This window comes from Lepidochelys kempii, chromosome 16 (genome assembly GCF_965140265.1).
Source record: "Lepidochelys kempii isolate rLepKem1 chromosome 16, rLepKem1.hap2, whole genome shotgun sequence".
Lineage (NCBI taxonomy): Eukaryota > Metazoa > Chordata > Testudines > Cheloniidae > Lepidochelys > Lepidochelys kempii.
Window position 1 is genome coordinate 25,565,846 of NC_133271.1, and position 18,362 is coordinate 25,584,207.

Genomic DNA, 18,362 nt, shown 5'->3' on the forward strand with positions numbered 1-18,362 from the left:
AGGGTGGTGTTTCCAGTAAGACACTATAAAAGGAGACTGCTAAGCCAGCTCCATGAAGGATGCAAACAAGATGGAGTCTCACGAGTTTCACACAAGGAAAGCAAACAACTTTTCTCCACAACACAAGTCTTCAACACATCTGTCCCCTCTCCAATGAGTAGGCATGGTTTAAATGTTGCTGAACTTCCTTTAAGGAATTTTGGAGACCTCTCTAGTTAAATATGGAAATAATGCAAAGAGTGTAGCAATGCTCCTGCATTCTGCGGCCCTCTCTTTACTCAATCATAATATTCAGAGTTCGAAAGCTTGGGTATTGGGCTCTGCTGAAACCAGGAGGCCCAGCAAATAAGCCCCACATGAACTTGGTGCCATTGGGATTTGAAGAAATTTAGAAAGCACAAACACTGAAACCCATTCAAGTTTATACAGGCAAAAGTAAAGGATTGCCTATGGCTCAGCAACCATGTCACTCACCTGTCTGTGGGTACTGTGGAACTTCATAGGACAACTGTGTCCTAGGATCTTGAAAATACTGAACGTTATCAGAATGTGGAGGGTAGACAGGTACTCTGGTTACAAATGGGCTGGATTTTGGAGGCAGAGAATTCATCTCTGTTCCAATATTAGGACCACCAGCTGAGGTAGCTGCTGCCTGGCTTACAGGAGTCTTGGGTGGAGAGCAAATTTTACTGAAAAGAATTGCAAAGAAATCAAATGGATTTGCATTTACTACTTATTATCTGTATTCATCTTTCGTCATTTCTAACTCAAACACAAAACACTCCAGTATGACATAGCCCAAATTCCTCATTATCTCCACTGGTATTTCTGAAGACTTCAATTATTTTTTAAAATACAACATTGATGCTATTATTAAAAAGCAGACTATCTTCAAGAGAACATCATGCACTCATAAGCTGATCTAAACCTTTTAGTTTGTACCTAGAGCTCAGATACCAGTACTGAAAGCATGTTTTGGAAACAACAGATAGGCATTAAAAAGCTGGTCTGAGGTCCAGTGCTGTTTGGACAAAACCCAAACAGTTTTAAAAAGGTGTGATACCTGGAAAACCTCCAGGACTACAAAATAATATTTTTGATAACTGGAAATGCAATGACTATACTGTACAACTCTACAATAAAGTATGGATGCAAATTGTTTTTAAACTGAATAACCCCAATGACAGATTAGATACTGTGCAGGAAACCGGGGAAGAGAGCAGATGTGGAGAGCTGTACCAATTTAGCCAGTCTATATGAGATTTAAAAATTAAAGCACTGACACAACTTGGGTTGACCTTCTGAGTAACAAAATTACATCTCCAATGCTAAAATCAGACCTTGCATTGCTACACAGCCAAGGAGCATTTCCAGTGCATCTCCACTTTTCCTCCTACCTGACACATTACTTGGATATATCATCTGCTAACACCTCACACAGAAGAGGCTATTCCCCTTCAAGCTCAACTCTGAACTTCAATAGGTAGAATGCACTGTTGTGCCCTTTGGAAAGTCTTCTATTAGGCTTGCACATGAGCTACAGCAGATTTTCTGAAATGCATGGCTTATATATTACCCTTTAAAGGGCAACTGGCTACTTCAGTCACGAGGAAAAGAAAAACATATGCCATTCAAGATGTGGAGAGCATAAAACAGAACCAGAGTTCAGTATCTATAACTCACTCAGTAGCAAAGACTAAACCAGAAACTACTCATGAACATAATTCAGACCTTTATCACCTCTCTTCTGCTTGCAAGGATAGGAAAAATGCAAAATGTGGACATTAGAATATTTGATCCCAATTCTTTTAGCTCATAGAAATACATACTTTTCAGATAGCGATTCTGTAGGAGACCCAGAGGCATTTTGACCACTGGCTCCAGACTTTCCCCCCTTCTTGACATTCTCCAGAACTCTTAAGGAGGTTTCAGCGCAGCGAGGAATCAATTGGGGAACACCACTTTCCAGATTTGCAATCCCATTGGAACTCGGCACCATCTTTCCTGTTGTTTCAGTGCTTCCTATGACAGAGATTACATTTCCTGCTGTGGTTGAGACAGTGCTGTTGACACCGACTTTATTTAGGAGAGGGAATGTTCTCACAGTCGCGCTGATCTTTTTGTTCCTCAAACGATACCTATATTTACAAAGACAAATCTGATAAAGGAGTTTACATTGTGCAGTCTAATGCATTTGTAAAACTGACATGACAGAAGGGATAAGCAGGATATCATTAACAGCACTTCACAATTTAACTTAAACCATGAGCATTAGTTTGGAAAAACAAAGTAGATCATCAGACATTTCACTCTACAGTAAAAAACCAACTCAGCCTCTGAGAGGCATCTGAGTTGTTAATTTGGAGATGGGTGTGGGTGGAAATAGCTTTATGAAGTTATACATGAGATATTTGGTAAATTGAGTCACGAATAAAAAACTGCTGATTAATGGGTACTATTCCTCAGTTTACACCACTGCAGATCTCTTAAGGTGCCAGGCCCAGAGTCAATAATTTTGTGCAGGAAAATTTTGATTCTGCTATATTCTGAGAGTTAAGTAAAGGGGAATTCTGGCAATTTATTTATAGATGCTATTTTTAACAGGTCTAATTTGCACAAACAGTTCTCTTGCAATTCAAGGATCCCTAGAAATGAATTCACACACAAAGGAAGCTACTTTCAAGATTTAATGAAAGCTGCCTTGATTTGATGGAAAGAATGACACCATCCCCAGACTTACTTTTCAAGCTCTTCCTGAGAGTGAGCAAATGTACAGTTAGTTCCTCGTGGACATCCTCCTTGCTGGCGCAGATCTCGGCACATACTCGTTTTATATTTGCTATTTGGTTGCGGCTTAAAAATACAAAAAAAAAATCCCACTTAAGATCCAATACAGGTTTAAATATAAGTAGTTTTAAAAAAATATATAAATACAGACATGCAAATGTTGATATTTTTCATTCTCAATCACCCCTTTAGATAAGGAAGTTTTTCACTGACATTACGAATACCCTTTTGTCACATTGAGCTCATCGTGGCTAACTCTGCTGTGTACTGCATTCAGAAAATTTTGCTTACAATCATGAATTTGTCAGGTACTAATTACAAGATGCCATGTCTTTCAGGATCATTAAGCCCTCATAATCCTGAGCAACACCTCAACCCCAACCTCCTAGGAATCATACATCTGAATTTTGAGTGCGTGCTCCCCTTCCCCATGAAAGTTTCAGTTCAGGAAAATACCCCTTCCTATTTTAGGGGTCATAATCAACAGGAATATAGCAGAGGTTCTCAAATTTTTTGTACTGGGGACCCCTTTTACACAGCAAGACTGAGTGTAACCCTCCCCCCTTATAAATTAAAAATGTTTTAAAATTAAATTTTCAGTTTAATTTTAATGCAATATAACCAGGGCTCTCGCAACACCTCTGCCTCCCCCTCACCCCAAAGGGTCGCAGCCCCCAGTTTGGGAACTACTGGAACAGAGGAAAGCTCTAAAAGAACATATTTGTGTTCAGTAGTTTTAAAGCAAAACTATGACAAATTTGTATTGTCTACCCCATAATACCAGGGTAAAATTCCTGCAGGCTGATCACATAGTAGGTTTCTGTTACTCTCCAATCCAGAGGGCAGCAAGAGAACTACTCAATTAACATCCTTCCAACCAATTCTCAGATGAAAAGGAATGCCTCCCATGAGTAAAGAACTGCCTTTATCACCCCAAAACTGAAGGAGATAGGGATAAGAACTAAATCCTATCCCTCATATACATATTTTTAGGTGGAGATTTTGGGATCCATCTCTCTTAGCTGGCTTTGAAAATCCTATCCTTACATCATATATAATGCATATATCAACAGTTAATACTGAGGATAAAACAAATCTGTGCCTGATATTCTGTTTAGTTCTACTGAGTGTGTGAGTCCAACACCTATTTGCCCAGTGTGACAGGTAGACATTTGTGTGTAAAGGAGAAGAGTCTGCTACCAATCAGATTGTTTCTGAATGGACGTGCCGGGGCCATGCAACAGGAAAGAGTAGGCGTTTTTTAAATTTATTTTTACACCTTCCTTTACTGATTTTTTTAGTTGTACCTGCTCACAGAATGGCCTTGGGAGGACTGACCGTACAGTTGGGCTTTTATTCCATCCATACTGCCTTGCAGATGGAAGAGTTTCCTTCTGTTCCCCACCCTTGGTCTCAGCCACTACCTCTGTCCATCAGCGCTCTCTAAGTTTTTCTCCAGCACATAGTGATGTTGACAGGAGTTGCTTTGCTTGGGTGTCTGCTTTTCAAGAACATGCCTGTGTTGCTGACCCTACCTGAGAAATGAAAACCACTGAAAGAGGCATCCAAGATAAACAATGAAGCCAGGGATATCTTCTGAATGTTTGCTGGTAGCCCCCATGGCTTTTTGACTTTCCCTGAGAGGAAGCTGGACATGTCTACCCATGGTACAATTACTCAAGTGGAGGGGGTGGATGTTGCGGAGGCCCAAAGTGTTGCTGAAGCTGCTTTATAATGCCCTTCTTAGACAGGAATCCACTTACCTGTCTGTTGGTAACTAGTTGGATACAAACCCACAACACTTATTATTAGAAGTCCGCAGCACTATCCACCATGCCACAGAGTCTGGGTTTTTTTGGGCCCTCTCATTCTTTTCACTTTGCTGCCTGTCTTTTTTCCCACTTCTTTTAAAATAGAAGGCTCCTCTGTAGTAAGGTCCCACGCAGCAGTTATTCGCCTTAGTTGGTCTTCAAGTATTCCCAAAAGAAGAGTCTCTCTCATATTTCCCTATTTGTCTCATCAGTTCTGACCTGGAAAGCTGAACTTCTTCCCATGAAAAAGACTCAGCCCTCTTCATAATAACTTTTGCCATTTTATTTCTAGATGAGTGCTTTGGACAGGGAGCCTGCACCCTACAGAAACTTTAACTAGAGTCTGAAAGACACTGAAAGATTCTGACTCTGAACTTAAAAACAACAGGGTTCATTCTGGGTGGACAGCCTCTTGGGGAGGCAGTGAAGATCAGACCCCTCTTTGGTTTTTGTTTTACAGCTTTTGTCCATATGAGATAAGGATATCTGAAGCAGGGCTAAGTAATGTCCTGGGGAGCCAGAGGTGTAGATCTCCTTCAAGGATTTTCCCTTTGGTTTGCTCCGTGTTCCTTTGATCCCCTCGTCAGTGCCGTTAGAAACAAGTCTTGGAGGAGAGGAGGTGCATACCAGCCAGCCATATAGTTGCCCATGGGGGACCTCTGTATACCCCGAATGCCAGGAACTCATTGGATGAGAGAAGCCCAGGTGAGAGGTCCCCATAAAAAAAGGGGGGCTGGCTAATGCCTGTAAGTAAGGCATAAAAAGTTAAGTGCTCAATGTAATCTTGCCAACTAGATCTTTTGTTTGCTTTCTGGGGCCCTGCGCTGGCCACTGAAATGGAGGGCACCCACTGTTGGAACCACTGTCATCAGCACTGGATCCCAAGGCAGGCTCATTGGAGAAACCTCTTTCCACCATGCCATTTTTCTCAGTCCTCCTTCCCCCTCTTTGCAGCGAGAGATGGAGAAGATGGAGCAGTAGCTTACAAGGCACTCTCAAGAAGTTTGGCAGTAGTGATTTTTGGCTCAGAGAAACCACCCTGCTTCTCTTATTTCCCGCCTTGTGCGAAGAAGTGCATCACTCGCCACCTTCTTGATTCTGCAGCCCTGATTCTCTCCTGGTCCAGAGGAAGACAACCTAGGAGATCCTTTCCTGTGTTGGGGGCCTACCTTGGCCACAAAGTTAGCAGAGTTCACTATCTATACACTCTGATGGGGGAAGAGATGCAGGACAAGCAGAATTTCACCTTAGGCTTCTCTGTCTGTATGTCTGTTATGCTGGGATCAAAGGAAAGCTGCAAAAGGTATGCCACAAAGTGTGATGCTCAAAGCCTCAGGAACGAAGACAAACAAATAATTAAGTGCTCAGTTCTAAAAGCCAACCCCAAACTTTGACAGATCCAGCCAAATTTAAGCCCAATTGCAACAGATACTAGGTTTCATTTTAGTTTTGAAAAGTTTTAGATCCAACAGTCCTTAAACTCAACAGCAGTGAGATGAATCCTTCCATCGAATAAACTGGCCAGCTCTTCACTAGGAGGGGCAAATCCCTGAACCAGCAATTCACAGCTCCGAGCTGTAGCCTGAAAGCAGGCAAAAGACTCATGGTCAGATCTGTAGATCTTAATATACTGAAGAACACACTGGTGGACCAGTACATGTTTCCAGCATTGATTGCGAACCAATGATTAGAAAGAAGGAAACAAAAGACCCCTAATATCAGCTTTTTCACAGGTCACACTGGATGTATGACAGAGGAAGGAGTGTCCTTGTCTCCAGTGCTAAAAGTGTCACGAGAAAGGAAATTGATGGATACATTTATCTTAGTGTCAGAAAGCAAAATGTTCTGAAAAAAGTTTATTGTGCTCTTTAGTCAAATGAGCTGCACTATTTTCCCTCTTTTTTTTCCCATCTGTCCAGGGAATCTAGCATTAAGTAAGCTTGAGAAACAATCAATTCACATTTTTTTAACGTAGCACAGACAGAATAATTGCCAGATGTCAGGGTGGGAAAGAAGGTAAATCTGGAAGAATGGTAAAGTTTAAGTTAGAAAATGATGAAATGCAAAAAGGCCACGATCAGCACTTATGGTCTATCTTGTTAAGATTTGGCAGCTATTTGTGTAACTTATATACAAAGGTCCTTTTGTGTGATTTATGTGAAGTAGGTTCTTATGATTGGGTTATACAGATATCCTTGATCCTGGCTCACAGTATAGTTTTATATGGAGGGGAGAGTCTTGAATGGATGGCAATTACTTAAGATGCTATGTGCTTGGTTTGGGTGGTTGTAGAAGGAACAGAGTATGGACATTCAGATCATAGAAGGGATACAGGAGGATTTGCATGCTGATGGTCCTATATGCTGATGGTCTAGGGTTCTTTTGTAACGTATTATCCCTTAAACTAACATTTTAAAAAATTATTCTTGCTCTTCTCTGTTATGTAAACAATTAACTTCAAAGTTTTGGTATTTCATATACATGTATAAAAATGGATGGAACATAACCAATTGGGCTAAAAAGATATATTTATAAAACGATTGCATAATGAGCCCATTACAAGTAAATTATATCACCTATGTACGGTGGACACCCTGACTGAGGAGTTCTTATAATTTTGATATTTCTTGTATGTTTTTCTTCATTTGTTTAAAAAGATACCAGAACAACAATTGTCTTGATTAAGCAAGACAAGAAACCTCAGTGAGCAAGTATTGAGCTAACTAATGTGGCACCACTGGGGTCTGAAAGGTGAAAGTAGTCCCAGCATAGCTTTATATTACACGTAACAGATAAAATTCACTAAGATTTAAATCAAGTGTTCCTTGTGGTCATGCTTTACTAACTACAGACATCATGCACAGGGAGTCTACTCTAAGCTGACATTACATAAGTATGGCTTGTTTTAATTTGCCAGTCAGTCAATCAGGAGAGGTCCTAATGCATTCTTTTTAGAACCCTAGGGGTTCTACCCAAGTCCATCCTCAAAGTATTGTATTAATAAATAGATACCATTTTTCCTACAAAAGGAAGATCGATTAATACCATAGAGAATCCAATCCAATGTCTATTTTTAATTGGCTAGAAGGGATCTTGGTGAATGGCATTAGATACTCCCTGCTCAGGGAACATGGGCCTGGGATATTAATCCTACTTTATTTCATGGCAGTGGAAAGCCTGAGTAGGCTACAAATGTTTTACATCAACATTAATTTTGCAAAATAAGTGAAGCCCTTTTGTTAAAGCGTCACAGAACACTCAGAAATACAGGTGGTAATTAAACATAGTCACCTGTGGTGTTTCATGACCTTTTCGACTATAGTTCTGAATAAAGTCCACTAGCCCATGTACCACAGTCTTCACTGCCACCATTGCATTTTCCAGCTGCTCCCATGTTGGAGAAGCTGCATCTACAATTGACAAATTGAAAACACGTTTTAACAATAATTCCAATATCATCATCTTAAATGAGACAACTTTTACATCACACCAGAAACATCCAGTACAAGGATTAAGAGGAAAATCTTCAACAGCAGGTTAAAAACATCAATTGATGGGAACTGTTTATAGCAGAAACAGAATTTGTTACCAGTAGAGTTATATTTTCCATTAAAAAGGAAAGGGAAAAAATTTACATTTATTAACACCATTCACATACCTGGATTAGGATCTATATTTGCCAGAAGCTCTAAATGAGGCCTAAGTCTGTTTAAGTTTGCTGGATCACCTGTACGTTGCAAGACAATTGTCAACTCCTGTACACTTTTTGCAAATGATTCTGGAGACTGGAGCTGAAAATAAAAGTGACATTAATGCTCTTCATTCTACAAACTGGACATTTTAACAAAAAAGTATTCTCATTTTCTTTCAAGACAGATGGGCTCCAAAATGAGACAGGCAGTGTCTTCAGATTGCATATAGTGATTATCAGTGGTGAGAGATTACAATTCTCAGCTCAGAATCTGCCCTATGAAGCTTCATCATAAGACACAAAACTAGAAAAAGTGATTTTTTGCACTGCTTCTCTGTGACCTTTGTAAACACTAAAAATTCTGAAAGGGCTTTGTACATAAAGATTACGTACAAAAAAACAGCCATCCTACTCTCTAGTCATGTTAAAACGTAGTTAAAATTAGAGGTTATAATAGTTTAAAAACTGCTTCAGTATTATACCCTTTAACTGTTAAATCTAACAAGAAAAGGATACTAAATCTACCCCATTGACAAACCTTGTCAATAATGGATTGCATGTGTGACTTATGTGCCAAGTCGCCATAAAGGAGGGAAGACCATTGTTCTGGTGATATTCGAAGTCCCGCTTCCATGGCAATGTGGACAATTTGGGCATCATGTTCCCTTCGCAAAGCCTCATAACTCCGAAATTCCTCTTTAAGCTGCATCAGAGAAGAATCTTCATCCCTTTTGGTGACCTAAAAAACAAGAATTCAACAATGCTTAAAAACTTCATTTTTCTTTAATTACAGCAGAGTCCATCAGATGTATAAACAAGTGTGCCATGGTATATAGCAGTGGTTCTCAACCAGGGGTCCGGGGCCCCCTGACGGGCTGGGAACAGTTTCAGGGGGTCCTCCAAGCAGGGTCAGCATTAGACTCACTGGGGCCCAGGGCAGAAAGCCGAAGCCCCACCGCATGGGGCTGAAGCTGAAGCCTGAGCAATGTAGCTTCGCGGAGGCCGCTGTGGCATGCGGCCCCAGGCAACTGCCCTGCTTGCTACCCCATAAGGCCGGCCCTGGCTTTTATATGCAGAAAACCAGTTACTGTGGCCCAGGTGGGCCATGGAGATTGTATAGCATGTTGGGGGGGCCTCAGAAAGAAAAAGGTTGAGAACCCCTGGTATATAGAATCAACACTTAGTTCTTCCAAAAATTCATCCCGCTGCAGAGAATAGCATTACTGTGGGCTAGCCAGATAATCCAGTGTTGTATAGATAGTCACTATGAGGACATGACATCAAGTCAAATCACTTCAACTAAGTCAGAAATTGGATTTGCTTAAGTCTGAAGATAATATGTGGTTGGCAGGATATACAGCTATAGGATTAGACCTTCAGTTCCACTATCATTTCAATATACCCAATGTTAAAAGACAACTCAAAGAGAGATAGCAAACGTTCAGAATTTAACTGGTAAATGGGGGTGGGGGAAGGATGATCAAAAAGTTGCCCAGCACTCTATAATTTAGAGTATACATTACAGAAAGACAATTAGTACCAGTTTTAACAAAAGTACCTGGCTACACACACCTTTCATCGGAAGATCACAGTTTACTTTATATACATATTAAACCTCATAAATACACCTTTGGTATAGTCAGTATTATCCCATTTTATTGATGGGCAATCTGAGACACAGTGAAGCAAAATATCTTGGCTCAAGGTCACTAACTGCAGCAGTGACACAGACAAGAATAGAACCCACAAGTCCTGGCTCCTAGTCCTTTAACTCATGTACAGTGCTAATTTTCTTTTTATAAAAATGCAAAGTAAAGATGTGATACACATACAGTAAATCCTCACTTAAAGTTGCCCCAGTTAACGTTGTTTCATTGTTACATTGCTGATCAATTAGGGAACATGCTCATTTAAAGTTGTGCAATGCTCCCTTATAACATCGTCTGGCAGCCGCCTGCTTTGTCCACTGCTTGTAGAAGAGCAGCCCATTGCAGCAAGCTGGTGGGGGCTTGGAACCAGGGTGGACCAGCAGCCCCCCATCAGCTCCCCGCTCCCCTAAGTTCCCTGTGCAGCAGCCGCCCAGCAGGCTATCAATTGCCTGCAGTTCAGCTGTCCCTCTCCCCACTGCCATATGCTGCCCCTGCCCTCTGCCTTGGAGCTGCTCCCCGAGCCTCCTGCTTGCTGGGGGGAGGGAGGAGGGGAGAAGAGGGGAGCTAATGTCAGGGTGTCCCCTTCCCCCTTGCTCCTGCACCCTGCTTATCCCATCTCCATAGAGCAGACACACGACAGGGCTCAGGAGGAGGGAGCAGGCAGTGTACTTAAGAGTGGGTCAGTGTACTTAACACATACACACGTGTCTGTCTGCTGTGCTGTCTCCCCTCCCTCCATTCCTGCTGCCTTGTAGAGTGTGAGGCTACATTAACAATGAGTTAACCCCTTGAGGGCTCAGCCAATTGCTAGTTCATCATTTAACACAAAGGCATTCCCTGGGAAATATCCCACCCTCTGACTTCATCACCTCAACCAAGCTTCACAATCATCATTGCTGTGTACACTATTAAATTGTTTAAAACTTATAGAGTGTGTGTGTAGTCTTTTGTCTGGCAAAAAAAATTTTCCCTGGCACCTAACCCCCGCTATTTACATTAATTCTTATGGGGAAATTGGATTCACTTAAAGTCGCATTTTTCAGGAACATTACTACAAAGTTAAGTTACTGTATTTTTATGACTGTCTCGAAAAACATCCCACAAATCTTATTTTGGGGAAAAATGCGTTGTTGCTAATGGGTCACAAATCAAATTACTGCTTACATTATAAAAAGAAAAGGAGTACTTGTAGCACCTTAGAGACTCTTTTTGCGAATACAGACTAACACGGCTGTTACTCTGAAACCTGCTTACATTATGTGTATATCAAGTGTACTCTAGGCCTTCTAGCAGAAATCATATGTTGAAATAAAAATTTAACCATCTTCCCACGTCACTGAACATAAGAGCTTTTGTATCAAATATTGATATTCTATTGAAGATGTCTAGATCAGACTGTCTTTGTCAGCTGACATATTATTTTATTGCCTTTCTGGGCCGATTAATTTCTTACTGATCGTGCTCTACACTACCATACAGGAAAGCAGCGTTCACCTCCTACTCCTCATCTCTTACTCTTCAGAGATCAAGAGTTGGGAGCATTCAGTGGAAAAGAGGTATGGTATAATAAATGAGAGGTTTAAACATTTCATGTCCATTTTATAATGCATGCATCAGTACTGAATGCATTAGGACTCTCTCCATATATTTCCGTCTCACCATCTCTGTGTACGCAGAGGCTACAGTTAGTGGGATTAAATGATTAATTGGTTTTAGATCACTTCTTGATGCTTCATTGTATCTTTAGAATGGGTAAGATCTGAATTTGAGTAGCATGTTGCAGGTGAAAGATATTCATGCCATATTGGTTCCTCAGAACTATATGCTAAACATTGCTTTTGTATCAAAAAGTTTAAAACAAATAAAACTGGTATTAAGTTGCAAAAATTAAAAGCAAGTTTTCATTTTAAATTATCCAATCTTTTACCTTAAAGCATGATGCTCGATACAGTAGTTGCACAACATGACCAATGCTTGTTTTTGATGCCTGAGGAAATCTTGGTTCTAGTCTTTGCACAACAAAAAGTACCAAAACTTTTCTTGAGAGTGCAGAGCCATCTTCAAGTGCCAGTAACACAAGTTTCAGAGCCTCTTCTTGCATAGCTTTAAACAGACGTTTAAAAAAAAAAAAAGGTCATAAGAAAAGTAAGACTACCATATATTAACAGTGTACACAGGAACATTTGGTTTGAGAGTTCTTGTCCACAATATCTTAACTATTTTTAGTCCAACAACCAACCATAGCAAAACACAGTCAGTGAAAATGTGCCCCATTTTAAGAAATCTGCTAGTCCAGATACAAAGCAGTACACAGAAATGCTTGAAATGCAGTCAGTGGTTCCAGTTGAAAGAAGACTGGACGATTCAGGGCTCCCTGTTTTCAATAACATTGGCACTTTTTAACTTTTGGTTTTACATTGCGCAGTCTCAACATTCAGCCTTTGCCATTTCATGTAGCTTGCCAATTTTATACTAGGAAGCTGATGAAATCTAGCGGTAGGAATGGCACAGGAATATTAGAACTATCCATCAGAATTACAAGTTCACTGCGTTGCCAACTTAAACAGAATCTTCTGATGAACCCTACACCCAATTTGGCATCAATTTACTGGTAATAGCTGGTTTATAGAAAAGACTCCAAAGCCATAAATTTTAACTTAACTGCTTTTAGCTCAGTATTACCATGCAACCTGAGCTGGTGGTTTTGGACTCTATGGCTTAAGGTATAGGCACAAACATTAAATCTGAATGAGAAACCTTGTGCCTATGCACTAATCATAGTGCTCAGTACTATCAGCATGTTACATAATAATACTGGGCTACAGACAGTAAGGAAAATACATCTATTTTTAATGGGCTGAGATTTGTGGAATGTTTCCCTGCAGTATCTAGGGATAGACCATAACAAAACCAAGAGGTATACTGGTTAGAATACCTAACCTTCTCCCCCCTCCCTTAGCTCTTTCCCATAAACCTGAAAAACAAGAGTACATCTACCTCCAAACTGCAATGACAAGACTCCCAAGTAATGTTCTTCCTGGTAAGAAAAGAAACAGCCAGATCCATTCTGCAATAGTCCTACCTGGCCCTAGAAACTGGCATCCTCGTGCCCTGACAGCAGCCCAGAGATTGGCAGACAGTTGCTGAGGGTTCTGGTGCTGTAAAATCAGTTCTGTCACAGTTCTTTCACCAAGTGAGCGTGCTGCCCGCATGGCTCTAACACGACCCTCCTCCTCCACCAGCTGACAGTTCACTAGCGTCACCAGTTTCCTTTGCATTGGACGGCTCAGGGCACTCTGATTCAAACTAGCAACTCCTTTAAAGAAAGAGGTAAATGGTCAACTAAGTCTTAATAATAAGACAGATTGATCAAGTGAAAGGCAAACAACCATTTCTAGTATAGGCTTAAGCAACAGACCAATGCCATACCCCACCACGAACTCTTTTCGCCTAAGAGGCCACTCACCATCACAGCATTGATCCAACACTACTGATCCTTGCTGTTGAAGTATCTCCCACTCATCCCCCCACTGCTTATCAAGATCTGTACTAAATTGGTCTATTTTCACTCTATGCCCCTTTTCTGTGCCATGTCTGATAAAGCCATGCCATTTTTAGGTTTTATGTAGGATCCCCACTCACTTTTGGAGCATAATACACTTCGGACAGCTTTCAACATGGACTACAGAACATTCCTTAGTTCCCTGCAGATCACCACAAAGGCTTTCTGGCACTTGTCTGTTTCAGTCCATCCCTTGTCACTACAATCATACATGGATAGCTGACTAATAAAGGAATTTAAATTAAAATCTTACATTTAACTATGTCAAAACAAACCACCTGTTTAGCTTGAAGAGTTTGGGTTCCTTTCCTATGCTTAGGTGAGAACATTATTAAATGAAAAGCATGTACTAGTTACCCTCAAAAGCAAAAACAATATAGCTGCTAGACTTATTTACAAAGCACCATAGATGTGCACGAACCAGTAAAGACATAAAGGAAAAGTTACCAGAAAGATAGAACGATCACTTCACAGACTGAAACCAGTTAGCACTGAGAACATACTTCTGTTAAGAGTAAGCTTGTCTGATATACCAAGAATTGCAGAGTTTTAAGACGACTTACCCTTTCCTCCACTTAGTGGCTTTAAGTAGAGTGCCAAATCTTCCACACATTTCTTTGCTACCTCATAATGTTTGTTCTCTCCTAAGTTACTTAACTTTACTGTCTGATGATCTGGTACCTACAAAAATTGCAAAGGAAAGAAAAGGGAGTTGTAGCCAGTGTCAATAATCTTTCCCATGACCTGCCTTACTCACCTTATCACAGTATAAGCTAATTATATAACACCATAGATCTACACTACTCTTCACAGAGAAATGAAAGACAGGTTCAACGCCATGATGTTTGGAATGTAATACTCATAATACAGCAAGGGATTATAGAGGATGACTGTTATGGTGACGAAAGATTAAGATAGTGTTACAGAACATTTCTTGTGGTGCTTTTGGATAGATACATTAACATTTGGAGATTAAAGAGGAAAACAGGGCAGGAGGGGAGGTCTGTGATGGAAGACCAGCTGAAAGAACTGACCTCTGAAGGGTTATTTGAAAGGTAAGGTGCATGGTACACAGGGCCTGGGAGGATGATCAATGCATAGGGGCAGCATGAGAAGAAGTGCAGAGTTGCTTGTAGGAGACCAAGGAAGTGACCAGATGCAATTAACTGGCCAAGAGCAGAACACAAAAAGGTGAACAAGGAGAAATTAGAGATAGAAATGTAGCCAAGCACAGCATGCTCTGCAGTCCTAAAAGGGAAGAATGGTGAATCTGAACTTGGTGCATGACTCACTGTGGGCACGATCTGGTCAGAGTGGCAGAAAACAAAGGTGATTTTAGTTACAATGTACTGAACAAGCTAAGGTGTACTCTGAGAAGTGGAGCAGTCAGAGGAAGTGAAGTTTGTAATAGGCAGACAAGGTGACTATTACAAACACTTTATTAGCAATAGAGAATTAAATAAATATATGAAGTTGAGAAGGGAAAACATACTAGTGTATGACACTATGTTCCATAACATACACAATGACTTTTTTAATATACCCATTGTCGTCACATCTGTCTGGATGACAAATTAAAATAATCAATGCACTAAGCAGCTCACAATAAAATGCACCCTCTGCAGGTGGCATCCCAATTCTTTTAAAGAATTATTAACTTGAAAAGATAAACTCTTTGAACACACATGTGAAAGGGCACAAGAGAGATAGATTATTTACTTACAAGTTTCCTGAAGTGCAATGCTGACTTTATTAACATTCCTGTGCCACCACTATGAGGCACTGGAGGGAAAAATTTCTAATTCAATTAGTTGATGAGACTCTCTCAAACCTAAAAGCCCTCATCATGGGTGCTTCAAAAGAACAGATGTCTGAACCTGGGTTCAGAGGTCAGATTCTTTTCAATGTAAGAAGTAACATGAGGTTTTGACTCAACTAGTTCCCAATGAGAAGGATGAATGAGTGTAATCTGTAGATTAACTTTTCTAATGACACTGCTGATTGTCCTCTAGGTCCAGGAGGTATTTATCTACAAACTCACACAGCTGTACACCCAGTTATACTGGAAGACACTCTTAAAATCATTTTACAGATATATTCTGTCCAGAACTGTGGCACATTACAGCGTCACTGTTAGAACACAGAGTCCTGTCTACATAACACAACGAAATATTGTTTTAGTTGTGACAAGAGACAGGTGTCTGGTAACCTGGTCTCCTGATGTAATTGTCTTTGTAGCGTACACAGGCCTTCAGATGCTATAAAGATCAGACCTTTTCTTATCCCAGACTGAAACAGTGAGGATGTATTCCTGCTGCAATGGTAAAATGTAAATGGTAATGTTGGAAAAAAGTAAAGAGCTCCTTAAGTCATACCTGGGCTCCAACTAACTGGAGAAGTGCAAAGTTTACAGGAAGCACATCGATGTCTGTATTGATGGCAGTCTGGTCGAAAGGACATGCTTTGCGATGAAGCTTGTTCAGGCAGGTCTTACAGACAGTGTGAGAGCAACCTAAGCTGATGGGTTTGTGCACATTCTCATCAAACTCATTGTAGCAGATTGGACAGGACAGAAACTCTGTCCACTGAGCTGCCTGCACAGGCATTGTGGAAGTTGGATGCTTGTTTAGCAGACTAGAAGACCATTATTTCACTGTCCCGTATTTTGGCAGCTGGAAAGTAAATGAACAAAGGATGTAGTTTCTACACAACATTTTGCAATTAGTTGCTTTTAATTTAAAAAGCAAGATTTTAACATTTTATTAAATAAAACCCAAAAACTTATGTTGAAATCCCCATATAATGAATCCAACCCTGCCTCTGTTATAGCAATCAATAATAACAGTTCAATAATCCCATCACATTCTTCCAGCTAGTCTACACTAATCCAGTTTGTGAGCCTATCTTCAGTAAATGTCATCAGGGTTTCTTGTATACTCATGGAATTAAAACACTTTACGGAAAATCATTGGTTGGCACATAAAAGGTTAAAGGCAGAACCTCAGATACAAATCAAGCTCACAATTTTCAAAAACTAAGAACACTCCCTAATAATTGAAGGGTGGTGGGAAGTCAAAGAAATAATATATTTGTTTTACTATCACAAAGTGGAGTGCAACATGATCACAGATGTTTCATCCTACCCATCTTGTTCAAATTTAAACAGGTGTCAGTATAAACATTGCTTTATAGAAACAGAATCCATTATACACTTACATTTTTTGTTTTTAAAAGTGGTAAAACATTTATTGCTGGAATGGGAGAGTAAATCTGTGTTCACATCACCTCCCTTGTAACAGCCCATCAGAGGACTTGCTCCCAGGGGCGTACATTTCTCTATTTGCATTTCACACATTCGCTACCTCATATTCATAACAGTGAAACTCCACGTACGTAAGTCTGTGGCAGAAAGATCTCTGCTGTACTGGAAATCCAGGTATTTGGGGGCAATTACACAGCTGATACTTTGTTCACACAATTGTTTGCAGAGCATAGCACTGTAGCTGGTTCCACAACAAGGAAAGGTAAAAATATGGAGACCAAATTACAATATGGAAAATGTCACCAAAACGCCATCTAGATCCAACAAGCAACAACTTCAGTTTATTATTAGCAGGTCTTTCCTTTGAAATATCTCACTTTGTGCAGAGGTTCCACGTAAATCCTATGTAGAAATATGTTTGAAGGGAAAAGGGAAAATTTACTCATATATTCTGAAAGACATCCCATCTTACATAATTCAAAATCAATAAAAAGAAAACAAGCCCAAATATTTAAAGGCTACTCCAGCTAAGAACCAACTAAACTATTTAAATTCAAGCCTTCAACACTGACACTATCAAACTGGTAGGTGCTTGTAAAGGTTAAAACTAAACAGCCACACCCATAACTACTCTACAACAATTTACCTGTTGGCTCTGATGCTACCAAAATCCTAGAAACCAGATGGCTTGCATAAGTGCTATTAATCTGTCCAATTAGCACTTTTCTTTTTAAAAATGCAGATGAACTCACATTACTCCCTACACTGCTATATTTATAAAGAATTAAAGGCTCAATACTATATTTTCTTTTCCAAAAGTGGAAATAAGGTAATGTTATTGTTTTGAGGAAGCCAACAGTTTCCCCCTGTCCCATCTGAATTCAACAACTTTCCATTTTCATTTTGAATCAATTGTTGGCTGTTCTACTGTTTAGTTAGTGATGTTAGTATATGTTGGACCACTAAAATACTTATTAGAACACAGCATAAGACTTGAAAAGTGGATGTATTTTATTTTAATTATGACCATCTGTTTAGAAATGCTATTTAGCACTGAGCATCCAATGCTCTTTAAGCAACAGGATACTTGTACAAGATGTTCTTATCTCAATGAGATTTTCAACATCATTTGGGAATTACATTTTATACAAAAATTAGAAAAAAGTAAGACAATGCAGAAATTAAACTTTGGACTTATCCCACTGACCCTAAATGTGGATCCAATATGTTCAATACTAAGTGAGCATAGTCACACCGTGAAGTATATTTTTAACCCTACCATAAAGCACACACTGTACTAGGGAGGGACACACACAACTTTTTTTAGGCAAAACATTGCATACCTGTAAGGATTATTTTTGTTACATGCATCTTCAGACATGGATATTCAAAAGTACAATAAGCAAGAGTGAACAAAATGCTAAAAGCATCCTGATTTCCCTATGAATTTAAATGTATAATGCCATTTAGTCCACCTCAACCCTTGAGTATCCAATGGTAGGCAAACAAAAATGCAATTGTAGAGAAAAGGAAAACATCTAAAGTAGATAGATCCTAAGACTTCCCACCCTTGCTACCACAGGTTCTGCTATACTACTGC

General features: G+C 39.9%; 1 protein-coding gene and 1 non-coding gene across 12 annotated transcripts in view; both read right to left on the reverse strand.

Moving 5' to 3' along the window:
- The window catches only part of RC3H2 (ring finger and CCCH-type domains 2), a 40,091-nt gene that overhangs the window by 16,494 nt on the left and 5,235 nt on the right, over nucleotides 1–18,362 (reverse strand). For 6 of the 11 annotated variants that reach the window (XM_073314081.1, XM_073314089.1, XM_073314092.1 and 3 more), the window contains 11 exons: nucleotides 16,894–17,164; nucleotides 15,876–16,172; nucleotides 14,064–14,181; nucleotides 13,021–13,254; nucleotides 11,866–12,041; nucleotides 8,828–9,028; nucleotides 8,257–8,389; nucleotides 7,890–8,008; nucleotides 2,741–2,853; nucleotides 1,830–2,138; nucleotides 475–689 (listed from right to left, as the gene is read on the reverse strand). In XM_073314081.1, coding sequence (XP_073170182.1) covers nucleotides 475–689; nucleotides 1,830–2,138; nucleotides 2,741–2,853; nucleotides 7,890–8,008; nucleotides 8,257–8,389; nucleotides 8,828–9,028; nucleotides 11,866–12,041; nucleotides 13,021–13,254; nucleotides 14,064–14,181; nucleotides 15,876–16,106 — 1,849 coding nt within the window. In that variant the 5' untranslated portion in view covers nucleotides 16,107–16,172; nucleotides 16,894–17,164. Of the gene's footprint in view, nucleotides 1–474; nucleotides 690–1,829; nucleotides 2,139–2,740; nucleotides 2,854–7,889; nucleotides 8,009–8,256; nucleotides 8,390–8,827; nucleotides 9,029–11,865; nucleotides 12,042–13,020; nucleotides 13,255–14,063; nucleotides 14,182–15,875; nucleotides 16,173–16,716; nucleotides 16,873–16,893; nucleotides 17,165–18,362 lie in introns of those variants that run through there. The other 5 variants (XM_073314084.1, XM_073314082.1, XM_073314085.1 and 2 more) reach the window with 4 other exon arrangements.
- Nucleotides 8,494–8,601, reverse strand: LOC140899459 (small nucleolar RNA SNORD90). Its single transcript, XR_012155344.1, has one exon. It is a non-coding gene; the product is annotated as a small nucleolar RNA SNORD90 (small nucleolar RNA).